Below are 16,398 nucleotides of genomic sequence, written 5' to 3'. Positions count from 1 at the left end.
AAATTCATACAATATTTTACCAATATGATTGGGTGACAAATTGGCTGACTTTGTACATATAAAGTCGGAGAGATTTTTTTTATTACAGACGGTGTGATGTTTGACTATTCTATTCTTTATTCTTTATTCTTTATATATGTATATATAAACCTGGGGAGATTGTTTTATATGGACGCCGCGTAGGTGTTTGACTATTTCTTCATTCTTTATTTTATAAGCAAAGGATCACCAAGTCCACAGGTTCCTTTTTGTTTTCATTTTTATCTCATCATTCAATTTCATGGGTTGGTTTAGTTAGCAGGAAGCAGGATGACCAAATCTAACAGCTTCTTCCACAAATTGGTCAAACCATTCAAGTTCAATCCAACAAAAGGTAACTAAGCAAGCATCTTTATTTCAAGATTTCATCCAAGATTCCATTCTTTTATATGGGTTCTTATGTGTTTTAAATTGGAAATTAGAAATTCAACAAGTAGAACTAGAAAAGATTGCTGCCCAAGAACAGAAGATCTTCAGCTTTCAAACCCTAGTTTCTGCAACCAAAAATTTCCATCCAGATAACAAGCTTGGTCAAGGGGGTTATGGCCCTGTTTTCAAGGTTCTACTAATCCCCTCTTTGCTCTACCTTCTTTTCATCATTAACTCATTGTAATCTGTACATACATATATATATATATATATACATATATACATACATACATATATATATATATATGTGGTGTAGGTAAATTGTGTGATCCTGGGTTCCCTTTAATTCATGTGGTTCAAATGTAAATGTAAGAAAATGGTGGAAACCAATGCCAATGAAGTGGGTATTTCGTAGGGCAACTCCAATCAAACGGCAAAACCTTAGTTTTGTCGTTCTTTTGGTTCCAATTGTCCAGCAAAAACACCAAAAGGATAGCGTTTGCTGAAAATGGCCGGCATATTTGCCGGGGAAGAAGATGAACGGCATCTTGCCAAATTGGTGGTCCCCACCATCTTTTTCTAATATTTAATGATTTTTAAATAAATTATAAATAAATAAATAATTACAAATATTAAGTTTTAGGTTTTTATATTTATTATTTTAATGTGGGGTCSAYAAATTTKGTGTTTTTTTAGAGTGTGATTGGAGTTGAGTTTTTTTTTTTGATGTTTATGGGCCCACCAGATTTGATGTTTTTGATTTTTTTTTGGTGATGAGGTTGGAGTTGCCCTTAGCAATCAAAATTTATGCAAAATTTTGATATTATATGGGTATTTGAGAATGGCAATGCCTAAGGGCAACTCCAACCTTCACAAAAAAAAAAAAAACCAAATACGTGGGCACATAAACACCAAAAAAATACTCCAATCCAACCTTTTGCCGTCCATCTCTTCCACGGCAAATTTGCCGATCATTTCCTTCCTCCAGCAAAACTTTGGTGTATTTGGCGTGCGATTGAATCCAAAAGAACAGCAAAACTAGGGTTTTGCCGTTCAATTGGAGTTGCTCTAACTGAATGATGCCATTTTCATACACATGAATGCCTAAAAGACTTTTTTAAAGTATATACCGTAAATAGAACAAATAACCTTTGGTGAGGTTTGAACCTTGACCTCCTAGAGGCTATGTACTCACATACCGCTAGGCCAAAGGCCCATTGGTGAATGCCTAAAAGACTTGTCTGACTGTCTAGTGTATTCTAGATTAAATGACCTTCTCCCGATTTTCTTTTAAATCCATGATCCGACAAGTTTTGGAATGCTACTTCCATAACAATTATAGTCGAGTTAGGAAACCCATTTAAGTTCATTTATCTAAAGGACCCATGCTAATACCCGAGTACGATTCTTGGAAACCGGATGTTTCATGATGATTGATTGATCTTTTTTTTATATATTGTATCAAACTGGTGTTTGGATTTGTAGGGGAAGTTGGAGGATGGGAGGGAGATTGCTGTGAAGAAGTTGTCACAATCGTCAAGCCAAGGGAAAAAGGAGTTCATAAACGAGGCCAAACTATTGGCACGGGTGCAACACCGAAACGTTGTGAGCCTGTTGGGGTTTTGTGGGAACCCGGAGAAGCTCTTGGTATACGAATATGTTGTGCACGAGAGCTTAGACAAGCATCTTTTCAGTAAGTTCCTTCTCTCTTGGTTGTTTCTAGAATGTTTGATGTCCAGATGGGTACACCTTGGCTTTGATACCATGTGAATGAAAACCCCGTTAACATATATTGAATAAAAAGTGTCCAAGTTTAGCTGATGTGGGACTCCAACAAACCGTAATATTCTTGATGGTGACTATGATTTTCTTGATCTAGAATCAGCAAATCGGGAGGTGCTAGATTGGAAGCGAAGATACGACATAATTGTTGGTGTCGCACGTGGCTTGCTTTACCTTCACGAAGACTCCCATGATCGTATCATCCATAGAGATATCAAAGCCAGCAATATCCTATTAGACAACAAATGGATACCCAAAATTGCGGATTTTGGCATGGCTAGACTCTACCCTGAAGAACAAAGTCACGTTAACACCCGTGTAGCTGGTACCAAGTATGTTTTCCCTCGATTTAGACTATATTTGGCAAACTAAGCTAGTTGTTGTCTGTTAAGTTGGTTGTTAGCTGATAAACTGATCAAATATAGTAAAAACTAAATGGATTTCTGCCTTTAAATACAGTGGGTATATGGCACCAGAGTATGTTATGCATGGTAATCTATCGGTGAAGGTGGATGTCTATAGCTTCGGCGTGGTGGTTCTCGAGCTCGTTAGTGGTGAAAAGAACTCGGCTTTCAACCTCGATCCTGAGTGCCAAAATCTACTAGATTGGGTAAAAACACGATCGCTTATGCTTTGGAAGATCATAGCACGAATTATTTTACACTAAATTTTCGCTTTCTATACAGGCATACAAGCAGTACAAGAAAGGCAAAAGCCTTGAAATTCTTGAGTCATCGCTGGCTTCTTCGGCTGACCTGGATCAGGTGTCGGCGTGCATACAGATCGGGTTGTTATGCACCCAATCGGACCCCCAACAACGGCCCACCATGCGGCGGGTGGTCGTGATGCTAACTAGGAAAACGGGTGCACTAGATGAGCCAAGCCGGCCTGGTTACCCGGGCACAAGGTACAGAAGGTCACGTAGACTGGCTACATCATCCTCTATGGCAGGGACATCGGGTGCATCAAGTTCCGAGTCATCCACCATCGCCACCAGTTCCACCACCATGGGCACAAGTAGCACATCTGCTTTTGTGGTGTCGAATTCTCGTTCTTCACTGACCACCACCACGGCCGCCACAGGTACTGCTGCTCTTGGCGACTCGAGTTCGGTTCCCGATTGGAAGCTTGAACGGCCCTTTTTTGTGGGTTCAACATCAGATCCTCATGGTAAACGACCAATGGAGATTCAAGATTGATTTGATAAGCTTGTGGTTGGGGAGTGGTGCCTTTTCTTTTTCCACAAAAATGAAGCTGTATAGCTTAGTTAGGAGGTAGGATTGAGGTAAATAGCAATTAGCAAGGACTACAATCTTTTAATATCTTAAAATATTTTTATATTATATATGTATAGATGAACGATCATGTGAGAATAGGAGTTGGGGTATAAGAAGAGATTTAGACTGTTGATCATTTTTAATCTCAAATCAACCTATAAATTACGTTTTCAAATGAAACTGATCCGGGGATTCTCTGTATATGTGTGTGTGTGTATATATACGCGAAAGATCGTGTGAAGAGAAGTTATGGTATAAGAAGATATTTGAATCTTTGATCACTTTTAGTTTCATGTCCATCTATATTTATATATGTGGTAAATATTCTTGTAATTTTTTTTATGTATTCAATTATGCTACCTTGTTCTTATAATCGAAGTTAAGATATTTTTTATTCCGATCTCAAGCTCTTAAGGCGGGACATGAATGATCGTGTTTAATAAAATAACGCTTATACCATCTACATGGGTTTGGGATCGAAAGCTCGACCTGATCAAATGTTGTCCACCTTAAGTATTTTGTTGAACCGATTACGTATCGAGTGTCTTTTATGAAAATAACAACTCTATTTGATAAGAGTAGAAACGTCATGTCTGTATACAACCCAACTGTCGAATCCCATTTTCAGATGGGATATACCAATCTCGTTTGGGTTTGAAACTCAATATTGATGCAATTTGGTATACTTTCTAAACAAAACTACGATAATTTTGTCTAAATACAAAAGAGGTACCGAGTGGACCCGGTCGGCTAGGCTCTCGGTATCTGAGTGAGCCCATAGTAATTATTTTTAATGAATGGAGGCCCTTTTTGTTGCGTAGGGGAGAAAAAAAGGGCAGCGGTTGGATCCATTTCCATGTGGGGCCACGAGTCGAAAACGGTGTCTTCCAGATCTAGTCGACAGATGGGCGTCTGAAGCGTTCTGCGGTTCCGAATATTAGAATATCCCCCGCCACGTTATATCTCTCTCTCAACTCACTCACTCACTATCTCTTTCTCTCTCGACAACCATCACTCATCTCTCTTCATCTTCGCCAATCGGTAACCATCTCTCTCGTCTACTCCTTACTCTTTCTGTCTTTTCCTTATTACATTCCTAATTCCTTAGCGTTACAGGAACAAACGCAAGTAATGGCGACTTTCAAGGTTAATCGTGTTGAATCATCCCCTATCGAAGGCCAAAAGCCTGGCACTTCTGGACTCAGGAAGAAGGTGTTTTTTTCTACTTTGTTTTGATTTGATTTTAGATATTGCGTCGTAGATCTGTGGCATGTTTTGATCTTGATTGCTTTAAGGAAGAAAGTAGTAATAGATGTAGGCGCTGCTTGTATTTGATTTTGTGAAATGTTTCCTTTCGTTCATGCATGTTTAAAGTGGGATCGGATCGTGTTTGTAGTTATGATAGTTTTGAATCTTACTTTTGAATTTTGGTGTGTGATCGATCTATGTGCACAGATCTATTGCATGTCGTATGATGCTACCTTGTGCTGGAGTGTGGAATCTGTGGCTTAGATCATAATTAGGGAAAAATCGATCTTATTTCACGAGTTTCGCTTCCTAAATCCTAATAGGTGTGATAAGATCCCGTTGGTCCAAACATTACCTTATCCTAGATGCGAAGATGGTAGTTTCATTGGACTGCAAAGCTAATGCTACTCCTTCCCTTCCGCCCAAGAAAAAGAGTCCACTTTTTTTGGTTATGCCTGTTTAGGCAGTAGTGCTGAAGTAGTAGGTATGCAAACTATAAAGAAGCCCCATTTTGAGCTAAAGAACTAGAAAATTCTTAGTCATATTTGAACCTAGGAGATGCTATTATTAGAGGTCCATAATTATAAAAGCAGACTTTGATCATGGGATGCAGGTATACGTTTGTTAGCGTAAATAAAATTTTATTTCTTCAAGTTCTAAGAGGTTAATTGATAATGTTGAGAATATTCATTGAGGGTTAAGACAGTAAGGTGGTATATCTCAGCTGTCAGGGCTTGATTTTCCTGTGAGAAGCCTATGTATACATGCTCTGTTCAACTTTCCGTCCAAAGCTTCATGTGATGCCAGAACAAGAGAAAAGAATTGCTGATGTAGCTTAAAAACACAATCTGGTCACTGGAATAAGCTATTATTTCCATAATGTAGGTCCCCAGATCTCTATTTAGCAGCATTTCCAAATGAAATGGTCATTGTCAGGCACATATGGATAATCTGCCTTGGAGACCTCTATTTTGTGAGTCCCACAAAGTAGTTCTTACAGCTTTGTGTTCCTTAGCCCAAAAATTTAGTCAAGCTAGAAGGGATTTAAGTTTATGCAACAAGAATAATAAGCTGCAACTGGGACTTAAAATCTCAAACTGGATAGTGAAGGTTTAACAGGTGACACGTTACAGTGGATGCAGAAGTTGCTTGTGACAGGAAAGGGACATTAACTCAGTAAGTAGCCCTTGGACAAAGCATGGGTTTGATACATTTTTTGGTACCAATACTGTTTATATGTGTAGCTATGGAGGAATATTTGTATTACTAGTGATTGGAGAGTATTCTTATACTCTCTTTAGATAATCACGGCAAAGTTTGAGTTGAAATAACCTTAGGAATGTACACATTTAACATGATATGTCTTCGTGTTACAAGTTTAGCAGATGATTAAAATACATACATGGTTAAGCTGGCAATGTTTACTCTTTAACACATGTTTGTACTAGCTATTTGCTCCATTTAGATTAAAGTTGTTTTCAGCTTTCTTTTACAAATGCCCACTTTTCTAGGAAAATGATTATCAAAAAAGTTGGTAGAGAACAAACTTCAATTGATGAACAAGAAACTCCTACAGTTGCATGCCAAAAAGTATTTCTTACATTTAGGGACAAAGGGAGTATGTTATTGGGGTCTGTTAGTCAATATTTATTTGAAAGATAAGAGGCTGGAGATGACGAGTGACAAAAACACATCAGTTGTGGGTAACTCTGTTGATAACTTTAATATCTAAACTGTCTAATGTAGAAATGTCAGATAGTGTCTAGGAGGCTCCAGATGTTCCCGAATAAGAAGGTGATAGCAGGAATGAAGGCACTTGAAAAAAATGAGACTTAAGATGTGGTTGATCCTCTAGAAGGGAAAAGACAATTAGTTTCATGCTGGTGTTCACCATTAAGTATAATTCAGATGGATCACTAGAGAAGGTGCAAGGATCGACTGGTAGGGAAAGGGTTTACTCAAACTTATGATATGGATTGCTAAGATGTTTTCTTTTTTACTAAATTAAATGCACAAACTATACTTCGTCTAATTGCAACTTAATCAGTCAATCCGAGGGCAAACGAATCACACTTTTCTTCACTGGTTTCAATGAGGGAAAACTTCATATAGATGATGTTGTTCTCACAGGAGATGACCTCGCTCAAATGGAGAGGTTGAAGGACGTTTTGGCTTCATAATTTGATATCAAAGATCTATGATCTCCTCTGGACATGGAAAGAATGAAATTGTGGTTATCCAGAGAAAGTATGTCCTTGAACTTTGAAGAAACATGTATGATGGGCTATAGACTTGCAGACATTCCAGTAGACCCTAATAAAAAATTGGTAGACAGCAAAAAGAAGGTCCTTGTTGATACTTTTGAGATTGGAAACTCGTTGACAAGTTGATTATATGTCACATATCTAAAGAGTACTCTAGAAACCTTTTTCTTGAAGAAGAATTAGCTTAGGCCTGCTGAAGTCTATAAAGATGCTTGATTGGTCATGGTTTGTCATTGAAAGGATATATGCCACACTTTCTAATGGGGTAATTTGGTGAAGTAAGAAAATGTATTGGCAAGGAGTGGCACATGGGATATGTGAAGAACTGTGTTTGAAATGAGCCCTAGAAAAATTGAAGGTACAATTATTGGACCAATGAAGCTTTACTGTGATGCTAGGGATAGCGTTGCTTATAATCCAGTTCAACACGACACGGCATGGTATGTGAATATTTGTAGACATATCGGAAAGAAACAGCTAGAATACTTATAAAATAGCTGATATGTCCACTGTCTTGTGCTCCATACAGCCCGTCATGGCATATAAGATATTATTTACTTTTTAAAGGAGCATTACTGTAACCATAGATTTTGTTACTCGTTGGTTTGACTCTATTTCACAGAGAAAAACTCATTTGACATACTCCTTTATTATTTTCATCTGTAACTCACGAATGTATATGTAACATGTTCTCTTCATAGACTTGTCTTGTAATTTATGTAGAATCCATCATCATGAATTTACTTGAGGGACCCATGTCTACATAATACACTTTTTGGTTGCAAGATATCCTCCTTTGATTGATATTGGTTTCATCTTAACTGGCAAACTGATGTGTTTGACTTGCATTTTTCCAGGTAAAAGTATTCACACAACCACATTACTTGCACAATTTTGTTCAATCAACATTCAACGCCCTTTCTGCAGAGAAAGTTAAAGGTAGAGACCTTGGCACCTCCCTGCTTATCAGAAATAAGTCTTAGTAATATTATGTTAGGTCATGCAACAGATTATTTTTCTCAACACTGTGGACAAAAACTGTCCTAATTTCCATGTATCGATGCTTGCCTTTAGCTTTATTTATTTTGGTTCAAGACGAATTGCAGTAACAATATAAGAGAGTGCTGAATAAAAGGCAATGATGATGTTCTTGACTTTGCATCTAGAGTCTTCTAGCATCTTATTCTTATAGGGCCAAAAGCCTCATAGCCTCACAATGATTGAGCTGTCAAGCCATGCTTTTCCAGTAAGTTTTGAGAAATTGGTGTTCTTGGCAATTTTGGCACAGCCTTTCTACCAGTCAAAAGAGTTGCATGTTTTTAGTTTGTGTGAGAATGTTTCTAGCATGTTTCCCAGTCTTTCTCTTGTAAGGATCTCTTCTATTGGTCTCGTATGCATATTTTTAGTACTTCCCTCTCTCATGTTCTAAGTACTATGTCCAACCTCAATGATGCATTTTGCATACATGCAGGTTCTACACTTGTTGTTTCGGGTGATGGACGGTACTTCTCAAAGGATGCAATCCAGGTAAATTGTATTAACCTTTTGAAAGGACCCTTTAAGATTTGAGTGCCAAGACCTAGTTCTGGAAATTATCTCTTCATAACATATGGGAGTGCTTTTTTTCTGTTGCAAATCGGAACTTCTAAATGGATTCTTGTTAAAAATAAGGAGAGAACACCGAGAATAAAATATACGAGCAATAATGATATGGCTGATTTCATCAGTAGTGCACTTTGGATATGTCATGTCTGCCATTTAACAACAATGAAAGAACCACTAAGTCCTTTTTTCTCTAGTCAATGTATTTCAAATAAATTATCAGGTTATTCTTCAAAGGTCTGATGAAATTAAATGGTTCAATGGGGATCATTGATCCATGTTCATTAAAACATGACTTTGGAAGTTTCGATAGCCATGGAGCATTGTCGTATTCAGAATCCTGTTGCTCCTGATTTGCTAGTGGATGATAATGGGGGTAATGTGGCACCGTGGAATGCTGTGGAACCTAATGGTCCATAGACATGAGTTATTCTACCACAAAGAAGCTTTAAAACACTTGTGTGGTACACACGTGCTCCCATTGGAATCCTATTCTATGTATCTTTAAGTGCTTCCCAAAGACGAAGTAAAACCTGAACAAGATCTTTTGACTCTAGGCGTTCCATTGTTTTTGAAGAGATTGTAGGTAGATTAGAGATTTCATCTTCTCTTGCCTCAAACTCACTTCCCTCTTTTAAGAGATCATTCCCAATCCAGTTCCTGCTTAACGCTTGTCCTGAAGGAAGCTCTTCAGGATCTATTATTTTACTGATGCTAGCAGGACTTGCTAGCCCCTAGTTTCAATTGTAGGTGCATGGGAACAAAAATGTACTTGAGGGTGGTTATGCTACAGTCAGAGAGTTATCTTATTCTCAGACCAGAGGACATTATAGAGTAGGAGTGTTTAGATCTCAATGGCATCCTACAAGGAATACCATCATTGCTTCTTCTCCAGGAAAATAAAGCTCATCGTCACTAGTATTTCTATCTCCATGAGGAAATCACCGGGCATCACTTGAATGCCATTATGGCTGTGATAGGCATTTTTGAAGAAATTCAGAACTCGATGAGATGTTGAAAAGGAAAATAGATTTTCTATTGGGCAAAATAATGTGTAAGGATCTTGAACACAAAATACCTCCAATAAAGTCTGTACATGTGGAGTGGACGATGCTCTAAATACAAAAGACAACTTTCTAACCTCTCTTGAAAAACAAATTGTAAGCAGATATTGGTGCTTCTAAAGACAAACAAACTACTAGAAGTCTGAAAACCATCAGAGTAGCTGGGTTCAAAAGTGGCAAAATATGTGTGGTAGATTTCATGGGAGATGTGGCTACATCTGTAACAACTCTCTCACCCTCCACCGTGTGAAAAACCAAGCAGCTGGAAAAGCCGGACTTTGTCAAGAACCTATTTTTTAAAATAATTTCCACATGTTTTCTTTCTAAAATATGTATGCATGGTTGGTTTTTTATCAAGCTATTGGTGCATATCCAAGAAACAAGAGGTTCAATGCTTTTGCATGACCTCTGACCACCATTATATAGTTATTGGCATACAACTTGTCAAAGCTTATGGAAAATCTTTTGTGTTATGCCTTCTTAAGCTGAATGTTATTTTCAGAGCTGCAGTTTTGTTAAAGCTTTTCAATATGAACGTAACTGGTACTAGATTCTATGGTTCGTCTTGTCTACCACATGCTGTATTATCCACCTGATATTCTATCTTAAAAACTGCAGATAATAATTAAAATGGCAGCTGCAAATGGAGTAAGACGCGTATGGGTTGGTCTAAATGGGCTTATGGCAACACCTGCTGTATCAGCAATTGTACGAGAAAGAGTTGGCGCTGATGTAAGTTTATCTGCTTTAAAATTCTATCTGCCAAGCAATGATGAGGATTAGCTTTCTAAGTCAATAATTAATGACCTTCATACCTGTAATATTCTAGGGATCCAAGGCGAATGGGGCATTTATATTGACAGCCAGTCACAACCCAGGTGGTCCCAATGAGGTATGTTGTAATTTATTACTGATAGCAAAACTCTGAACATGATTAAAATAGTCTAACTTATACTTACCTGCTCATTCTTTCAGGACTTCGGAATTAAATACAATATGGGAAATGGGGGGCCGGCACCTGAAGGAATTACTGATAAAATCTTTGAGAACACTAAAACAATAAAGGAGTATTTTATTGCAGAAGGCCTACCTGATGTAATGCTGAATCCTTAAACTATGGTAAAATTTTAAAATAATTTTACTATATGGATCATTTCAATCACATGCTTGACATGTGTATTCAGGTGGATATCTCGGCAATTGGCATTTCAAACTTTTCGGGTCCTGACGGTCAATTTGACATTGATGTGTTTGACTCCGCAAGTGACTATGTGAAATTGTTGAAGTACGCTATCACTCTTGATCTACACTTTCTTTCCGTTTATATTCTTTCACAAAGGGAAGTGAGTTGGACTTCCTTTAGTTATCATACTTTGTCTGTCTGTTTCTTTATATTTGTTTTTCAATATGAGAATGAGGTTAAGGCCATTGGAATCTTGATTCCTGAACTTACCTGATTAAGTTTTCATGATTTAGTACTGCTGATTGGAATCTTGATTTCTCAACTTACCTGATTTAGGTTTCCATGATTTGGTACTGCTGTTTTTGTTTGTGCTGTGTATGTCTCTATTTGATGATTATTCAAACAATGCAGTTTTTGATATTAATATAAGAGGTTAAGTAACTATCCTTCATTCTTTTCTAATTGTTTACCATGGCAGGTCTAAGATGTGATCCCTTTGTGAAGGATGTTTTGTTAGACTTTGCATCCCTCTAACGGTTTAATGAAATCTTTCCAGGTCAATTTTTGACTTCCAGTTCATCCAAAAGTTGGTTACATCTCCGCAATTTAGTTTTTGGTGCGTGCTACTACACCTACTTGCAGCATTTTCTTTTGCCCTTCTCTTTTCCTTTTTTGGTGTCATCATCAATTTCTTTTTAGTCTTCTATTGTTTTCAAGGATATGCTCAATGCTAATTGTGCTGTGATCTATTAGTTATGATGCCCTTAGCGGAGTTGCTGGAGCTTATGCTAAACGTATATTTGTTGAAGAGCTTGGTGCAAAAGAGAGCTCATTGTTGAACTGTGTTCCCAAGGTTATTTCTGCCCATCTAATCCATCTCATTTGTTATTTGATTTTAGCTGCGCTAATACTGTGCATGATACATTACTTTGCTCATGTATGTTTGTACTCTACTTTGTCTTTTACTGAACTTTATGATGCGAGCAGGAAGATTTCGGTGGTGGACATCCTGATCCCAATCTAACCTACGCGAAAGAGTTGGTAGCACGAATGGGATTGGGTAAGAACCCTGACAGCAACCCGCCAGAATTTGGTGCTGCTGCAGATGGTGATGCTGATAGGAACATGATTCTTGGTAAAAGGTAAAGCCGTATTTTTATGCAGATGTAAACAGCTACAACTACCCTTGGAAGAGTCTTAGTTGGTGACTTCTTTTCTGGCTTCAGGTTTTTTGTTACCCCTTCGGATTCTGTTGCTATCATTGCTGCCAATGCAGTCCAAGCCATACCCTACTTTTCTTCTGGTTTAAAGGGTGTTGCCAGGTTACTCTTATACATATATAACTTGCTTAATTTCTTCAATATGAATTATTTCTGTGTGCTTCAGTTTTTTTCTTAAACTAATGTGACCCTTCTAAAAAAATTCAGTCTTTTGTGTGCCATCGTCTTGCTGGGAAAATACCATTATGCATATTTCTGATTTTTGTAGGAATCTCATGTCATTTGTCTGTCTTATCATCATGCATTAGATAAAGTGTCTATCTAAGTCCAATGAAAACTAATTTTGATTTGTAACTGTGACTTCTCTGCGTGTAGGAGCATGCCAACATCTGCTGCTCTTGATGTTGTGGCTAAACATCTGAACTTGAAGTTTTTTGAGGTACTCCTGCACATAATATAGAATTATAAAGGGTTCATGACAGTTTTCTGAAAGCAAAGTCACTCATCCCTAATATGCCAGGTACCAACAGGCTGGAAATTCTTTGGTAACTTGATGGATGCTGGACTATGTTCAGTTTGTGGTGAAGAGAGTTTTGGAACTGGTAAAGTTTTTCATTCTTTCTGCTGTCAGCTAAAGAAAAAAGAAAGAAAATTAACTGTTGCATTACGTCTCTCGTTAATAACTTGAAAAGCAACATTGAGTTATGACCCTTATGTTGTATGTGTGTATTTTCTGATTCTATACATTCCCATTTTCTCAATTAATAGTACATAGAAAAAAAAAAGAATGTAGAGGACTTGAAGAAAATCTTTGGTAAATGTGAAGAGAATAGTGTTTTGGGAATAATACGATTTAGCTAAATGCTTATTTCACTATAACATCTTTAGTGGTTGCACACATCAGTGGTTGTCGTGTAAAAGTGAAATCCTAAACAACTAATGCTTCTTCACATTGCTAAAAATATCTTTTTAGATTGTGAAAGGACTGAACCTTGTAAGGTTTTCTAGTGCTATCTTGATGGGGCCATAGACCGTAGTGCTAGATTGGGATTGCTGGAGGCACTTAAATAAAAGGTGAATCTTTTATGAGAAAGATTGTTAGAAATTAAGGAGTCAATAGAGGAATTGATGTGTGTGACTTTCTGTATGGATGCCCAGCTTAAAATCAGGCGTTGGAAATGTGTAACTGTCTAGTTAAGAAGATAAACAGTCAAGAAGGAGATTAGAGAAGCTTGACAAGGGATAAACGTAAACCTAAAAGAGAAAATGTTCGAATTGGCCATCTAAGAAACTTACATTTACTTACGTTAATAACTTATTCTAATTTATAGGGTCGGACCATATTCGAGAGAAGGATGGAATCTGGGCTGTGTTGGCTTGGTTGTCCATTCTTGCTTTTAAAAACAAGGACAGCCTCAATGGTGGGAAGCTTGTGACTGTTGAAGACATTGTAAAGCAGCACTGGGCTACCTTCGGACGCCACTATTATACTCGCTATGATTACGAGGTCTTTATGAATTTAAATTGTCAATAATGTGATGAAACCTCATTAGGAGCTGCAAATTGTAATTGACATCTGTATTGATCAGAATTGTTTTGTTTCCTGAAGAATGTCGACGCAGGTGCTGCGAAGGAACTCATGGCTCACTTGGTGAAGTTGCAGTCATCTCTTGGTGAAGTTAACAAGCAAGTTTCTCCTGATTTCTTTCATATGGATTCTCTTTCCATCACATACAAATATGTTTTGGACCTTATTTTGAAACTTTCTTAGTCAGGCTGTTTGAATTGTTGTAATTAGCTTCTGATATTCATTTGTGCAGAACAATAAAGGGAATTCGATCAGATGTGGCAAATGTTGCCAATGCTGATGAATTTGAATACAAAGATCCTGTTGATGGTTCAGTTTCTAAGAATCAGGGAATTCGCTATTTATTTGAAGACGGGTCACGTTTGGTGAGTGCAGTAATCTTAATTCAATTAATCATAGCATGTACTGGTGAGCACTCCCGGAAGTTGGAAAATGGTTTTCTTTCCCCTCAATTTTTATAAATAAAAACAAGGATTGGGATAATAGTCAATTTTTTATATATTTTAGTAAATAAAGTATATTATTTCTTTAGAAAAAATGTAGGTAACAAGCACTGGAGAAGTCCTCTTCTGAATGTATGTTGTAATCTGTGTTGTAGGTCTTCCGTTTATCTGGGACAGGGTCGGAAGGAGCCACAATACGTCTTTACATCGAGCAATACGAGAAAGATTCATCCAAGACTGGAAGAGATTCTCAGGAAGCACTTGGTCCTCTGGTAAATCATCTTTCAACACTGTTTATATGTTTGTGTGTGAAAACGAACATTTATTTGATACGAGGAGAATTTAAAATGAAAAATAAAGATAAATGGCCAAGACAAATATGAATTCACTTCCATCATCAAGTATAAGATTGGCCAAGAGGGTCTGTTGGCATCCCTTTTCATAAGTAAATCATATTTATATACGGGAAAAATACTCACGCACAAACCTCACCAAATTCTTGACCTCCTGGGAGGCTGGGCGCTACCAGTATCGATAGGCAAATGACCCCTTTGGTGGCATACTTTTTGTTGATGGTGAGAAACTACTGAGTTTTGGTTACACAGGTGGAGGTTGCTCTAAAGCTGTCGAAGATGCAAGAATTCACTGGCCGTTCTGCCCCCACCGTCATCACTTAAATATATACATGCTGCCTCTGTTGTTCACAACCTATGTATTTTTGGTGTTTCTATAACACAATAAGGTTAGGTTTTTTGGGGTTGTTTGTTAGTTTCACAGGCATCTACTGTCTTGTTGAATGCTGGATGAGTTGCAAAGTTATGTTGTCATCAATAATTCAGTTGTAATTTGAGAACCTTTTACCAACAATATACCAAATTTACGGCCTTTAGTTTGATAAAAATCATGTCAAATGAAATATGAACACTAGAGTCGCTGTAACCAAGCCACTAGGCATCACAAACAAGACCAAAACAATGAAGGAATACTGATATGGATATACTTCTAAACATGAAAATATTGGTATTTCTGTTCTTATTGATTGGGTTTTTGTGCATTCTACAAGAGAATTCTTCAAAGCGTAAACATTTCAGATGCTTTCAGTCCGACCAATCTAACCTACATACGGCCCTACTTTCAAGTCTTCGACCTGATGATCTTCCAGTTTCAGCTTTCAAGTATAAACATTTTATTACGAGTTTATGGTATTCTATTACAAATTACTCTTTTTATTTTGGTGAAAACCACAGTTTGTTTATAATGGAACATTAATTATTTGTTCATCAATTAAGTAACATAAATGATGTAATAAAATAAGATGACAAGACAAAAAAAAACCTTAAATATTTTGCTCGACAATTGTTAATGATATATATCATTCAAAACATGCATATATAGTTAATAAAAAAATTTATTATTATTATATGAATATAAAAATAACAAAAAGAAAAAGAAATAGAAAAAGAAAAAGAAAAAAACTTATATCCATCTATGTGACCACATATCACAAACCTCTCATTTTCATCCAACAACAATAATCACCACAAACATTCTTAAATCATACGACTCCAAACGAACAAAAGAAACACATTTCCATGCTTTATTGATGTGGATTTGTTGTCCCCTTTTCATGATTAAATTAATCTACTCTACGTTTACCCCTCCTAAATAATTGCATCTCATTTATGCTTTTCTTCAATCAAGATGCTATAAAGTAAACTATCATATTTATCCTTTCAAAACATTTTCAATCACACCCTCTATATCTCTTTTTTTTTTCTAAAAAAGAATTTAACATAACTATTGAAGCAAACTTTTCTCATATCTTTAAAAATTCTAAAATAACATAGTTGTTAAAGATGCTTTAACTTCAATCATACTCCATATATTATTAGCTATACATTACATTAATATTTTTATTGTGTACTTTGATATTTTATATACACATAAATTAAAATAATATAGTTATACTGTAGGAAGCTCCATACTTGTAGTTATACTGTAGGGAGCTTCATACATGGGAATAAAAGTAGAAAACCAAAATAGGAATTGTGTTGAAGATTTGGAATGATCTATTTTAGTTTTTGGCACCCTAAATTGGTTGGAAATGGTCTCATGTAGCTCATTTGGTAAATGGTTGAAATGACTTTGTCCAAATACAACTAAAGCCTACTGAATAAGCCATACAATGCTTCATCATATTAGTGGTTTAAAATTATCAGTAATCAATTTTTTGTTTAAATTAATTAAAAAATTGGAGGTAGGAACTAGAAAGTGTATTGGACGTTTGTAATCACGGGCTTGTGTATGAATAAAATTAAT

At 36.7% G+C, this 16,398-nt stretch overlaps 2 protein-coding genes across 2 annotated transcripts; both read left to right on the top strand.

The window, feature by feature from the left end:
- The first annotated feature begins 262 nt into the window (after window positions 1–262).
- LOC112523620 (putative receptor-like protein kinase At4g00960) lies at window positions 263–3,568 on the top strand. Its single transcript, XM_025133289.1, has 6 exons — window positions 263–373; window positions 462–598; window positions 1,894–2,101; window positions 2,288–2,522; window positions 2,650–2,800; window positions 2,877–3,568. The coding sequence occupies exons 1-6, from the start codon at window positions 310–312 to the stop codon at window positions 3,387–3,389; spliced, it is 1,308 nt and encodes a 435-aa protein (XP_024989057.1). The 5' UTR covers window positions 263–309; the 3' UTR covers window positions 3,390–3,568.
- Window positions 3,569–4,397: 829 nt separating this feature from the next.
- Window positions 4,398–14,974, top strand: LOC112523619 (phosphoglucomutase, cytoplasmic). The gene is made up of 19 exons (XM_025133288.1): window positions 4,398–4,508; window positions 4,584–4,679; window positions 7,837–7,918; window positions 8,451–8,506; window positions 10,264–10,377; window positions 10,475–10,537; window positions 10,621–10,740; window positions 10,830–10,930; window positions 11,385–11,444; window positions 11,582–11,681; window positions 11,816–11,970; window positions 12,055–12,150; window positions 12,424–12,487; window positions 12,569–12,650; window positions 13,380–13,555; window positions 13,658–13,734; window positions 13,869–14,001; window positions 14,235–14,351; window positions 14,685–14,974. The coding sequence occupies exons 2-19, from the start codon at window positions 4,599–4,601 to the stop codon at window positions 14,754–14,756; spliced, it is 1,749 nt and encodes a 582-aa protein (XP_024989056.1). The 5' UTR covers window positions 4,398–4,508; window positions 4,584–4,598; the 3' UTR covers window positions 14,757–14,974.
- Window positions 14,975–16,398: the final 1,424 nt, after the last annotated feature.

This window comes from Cynara cardunculus, assembly GCF_001531365.2.
Source record: "Cynara cardunculus var. scolymus isolate 2C chromosome LG 12, CcrdV1, whole genome shotgun sequence".
Taxonomy (NCBI): domain Eukaryota; kingdom Viridiplantae; phylum Streptophyta; class Magnoliopsida; order Asterales; family Asteraceae; genus Cynara; species Cynara cardunculus.
Note: the sequence above shows the minus strand (reverse complement) of the source record. Positions and strands in the feature narration are given on the sequence as shown.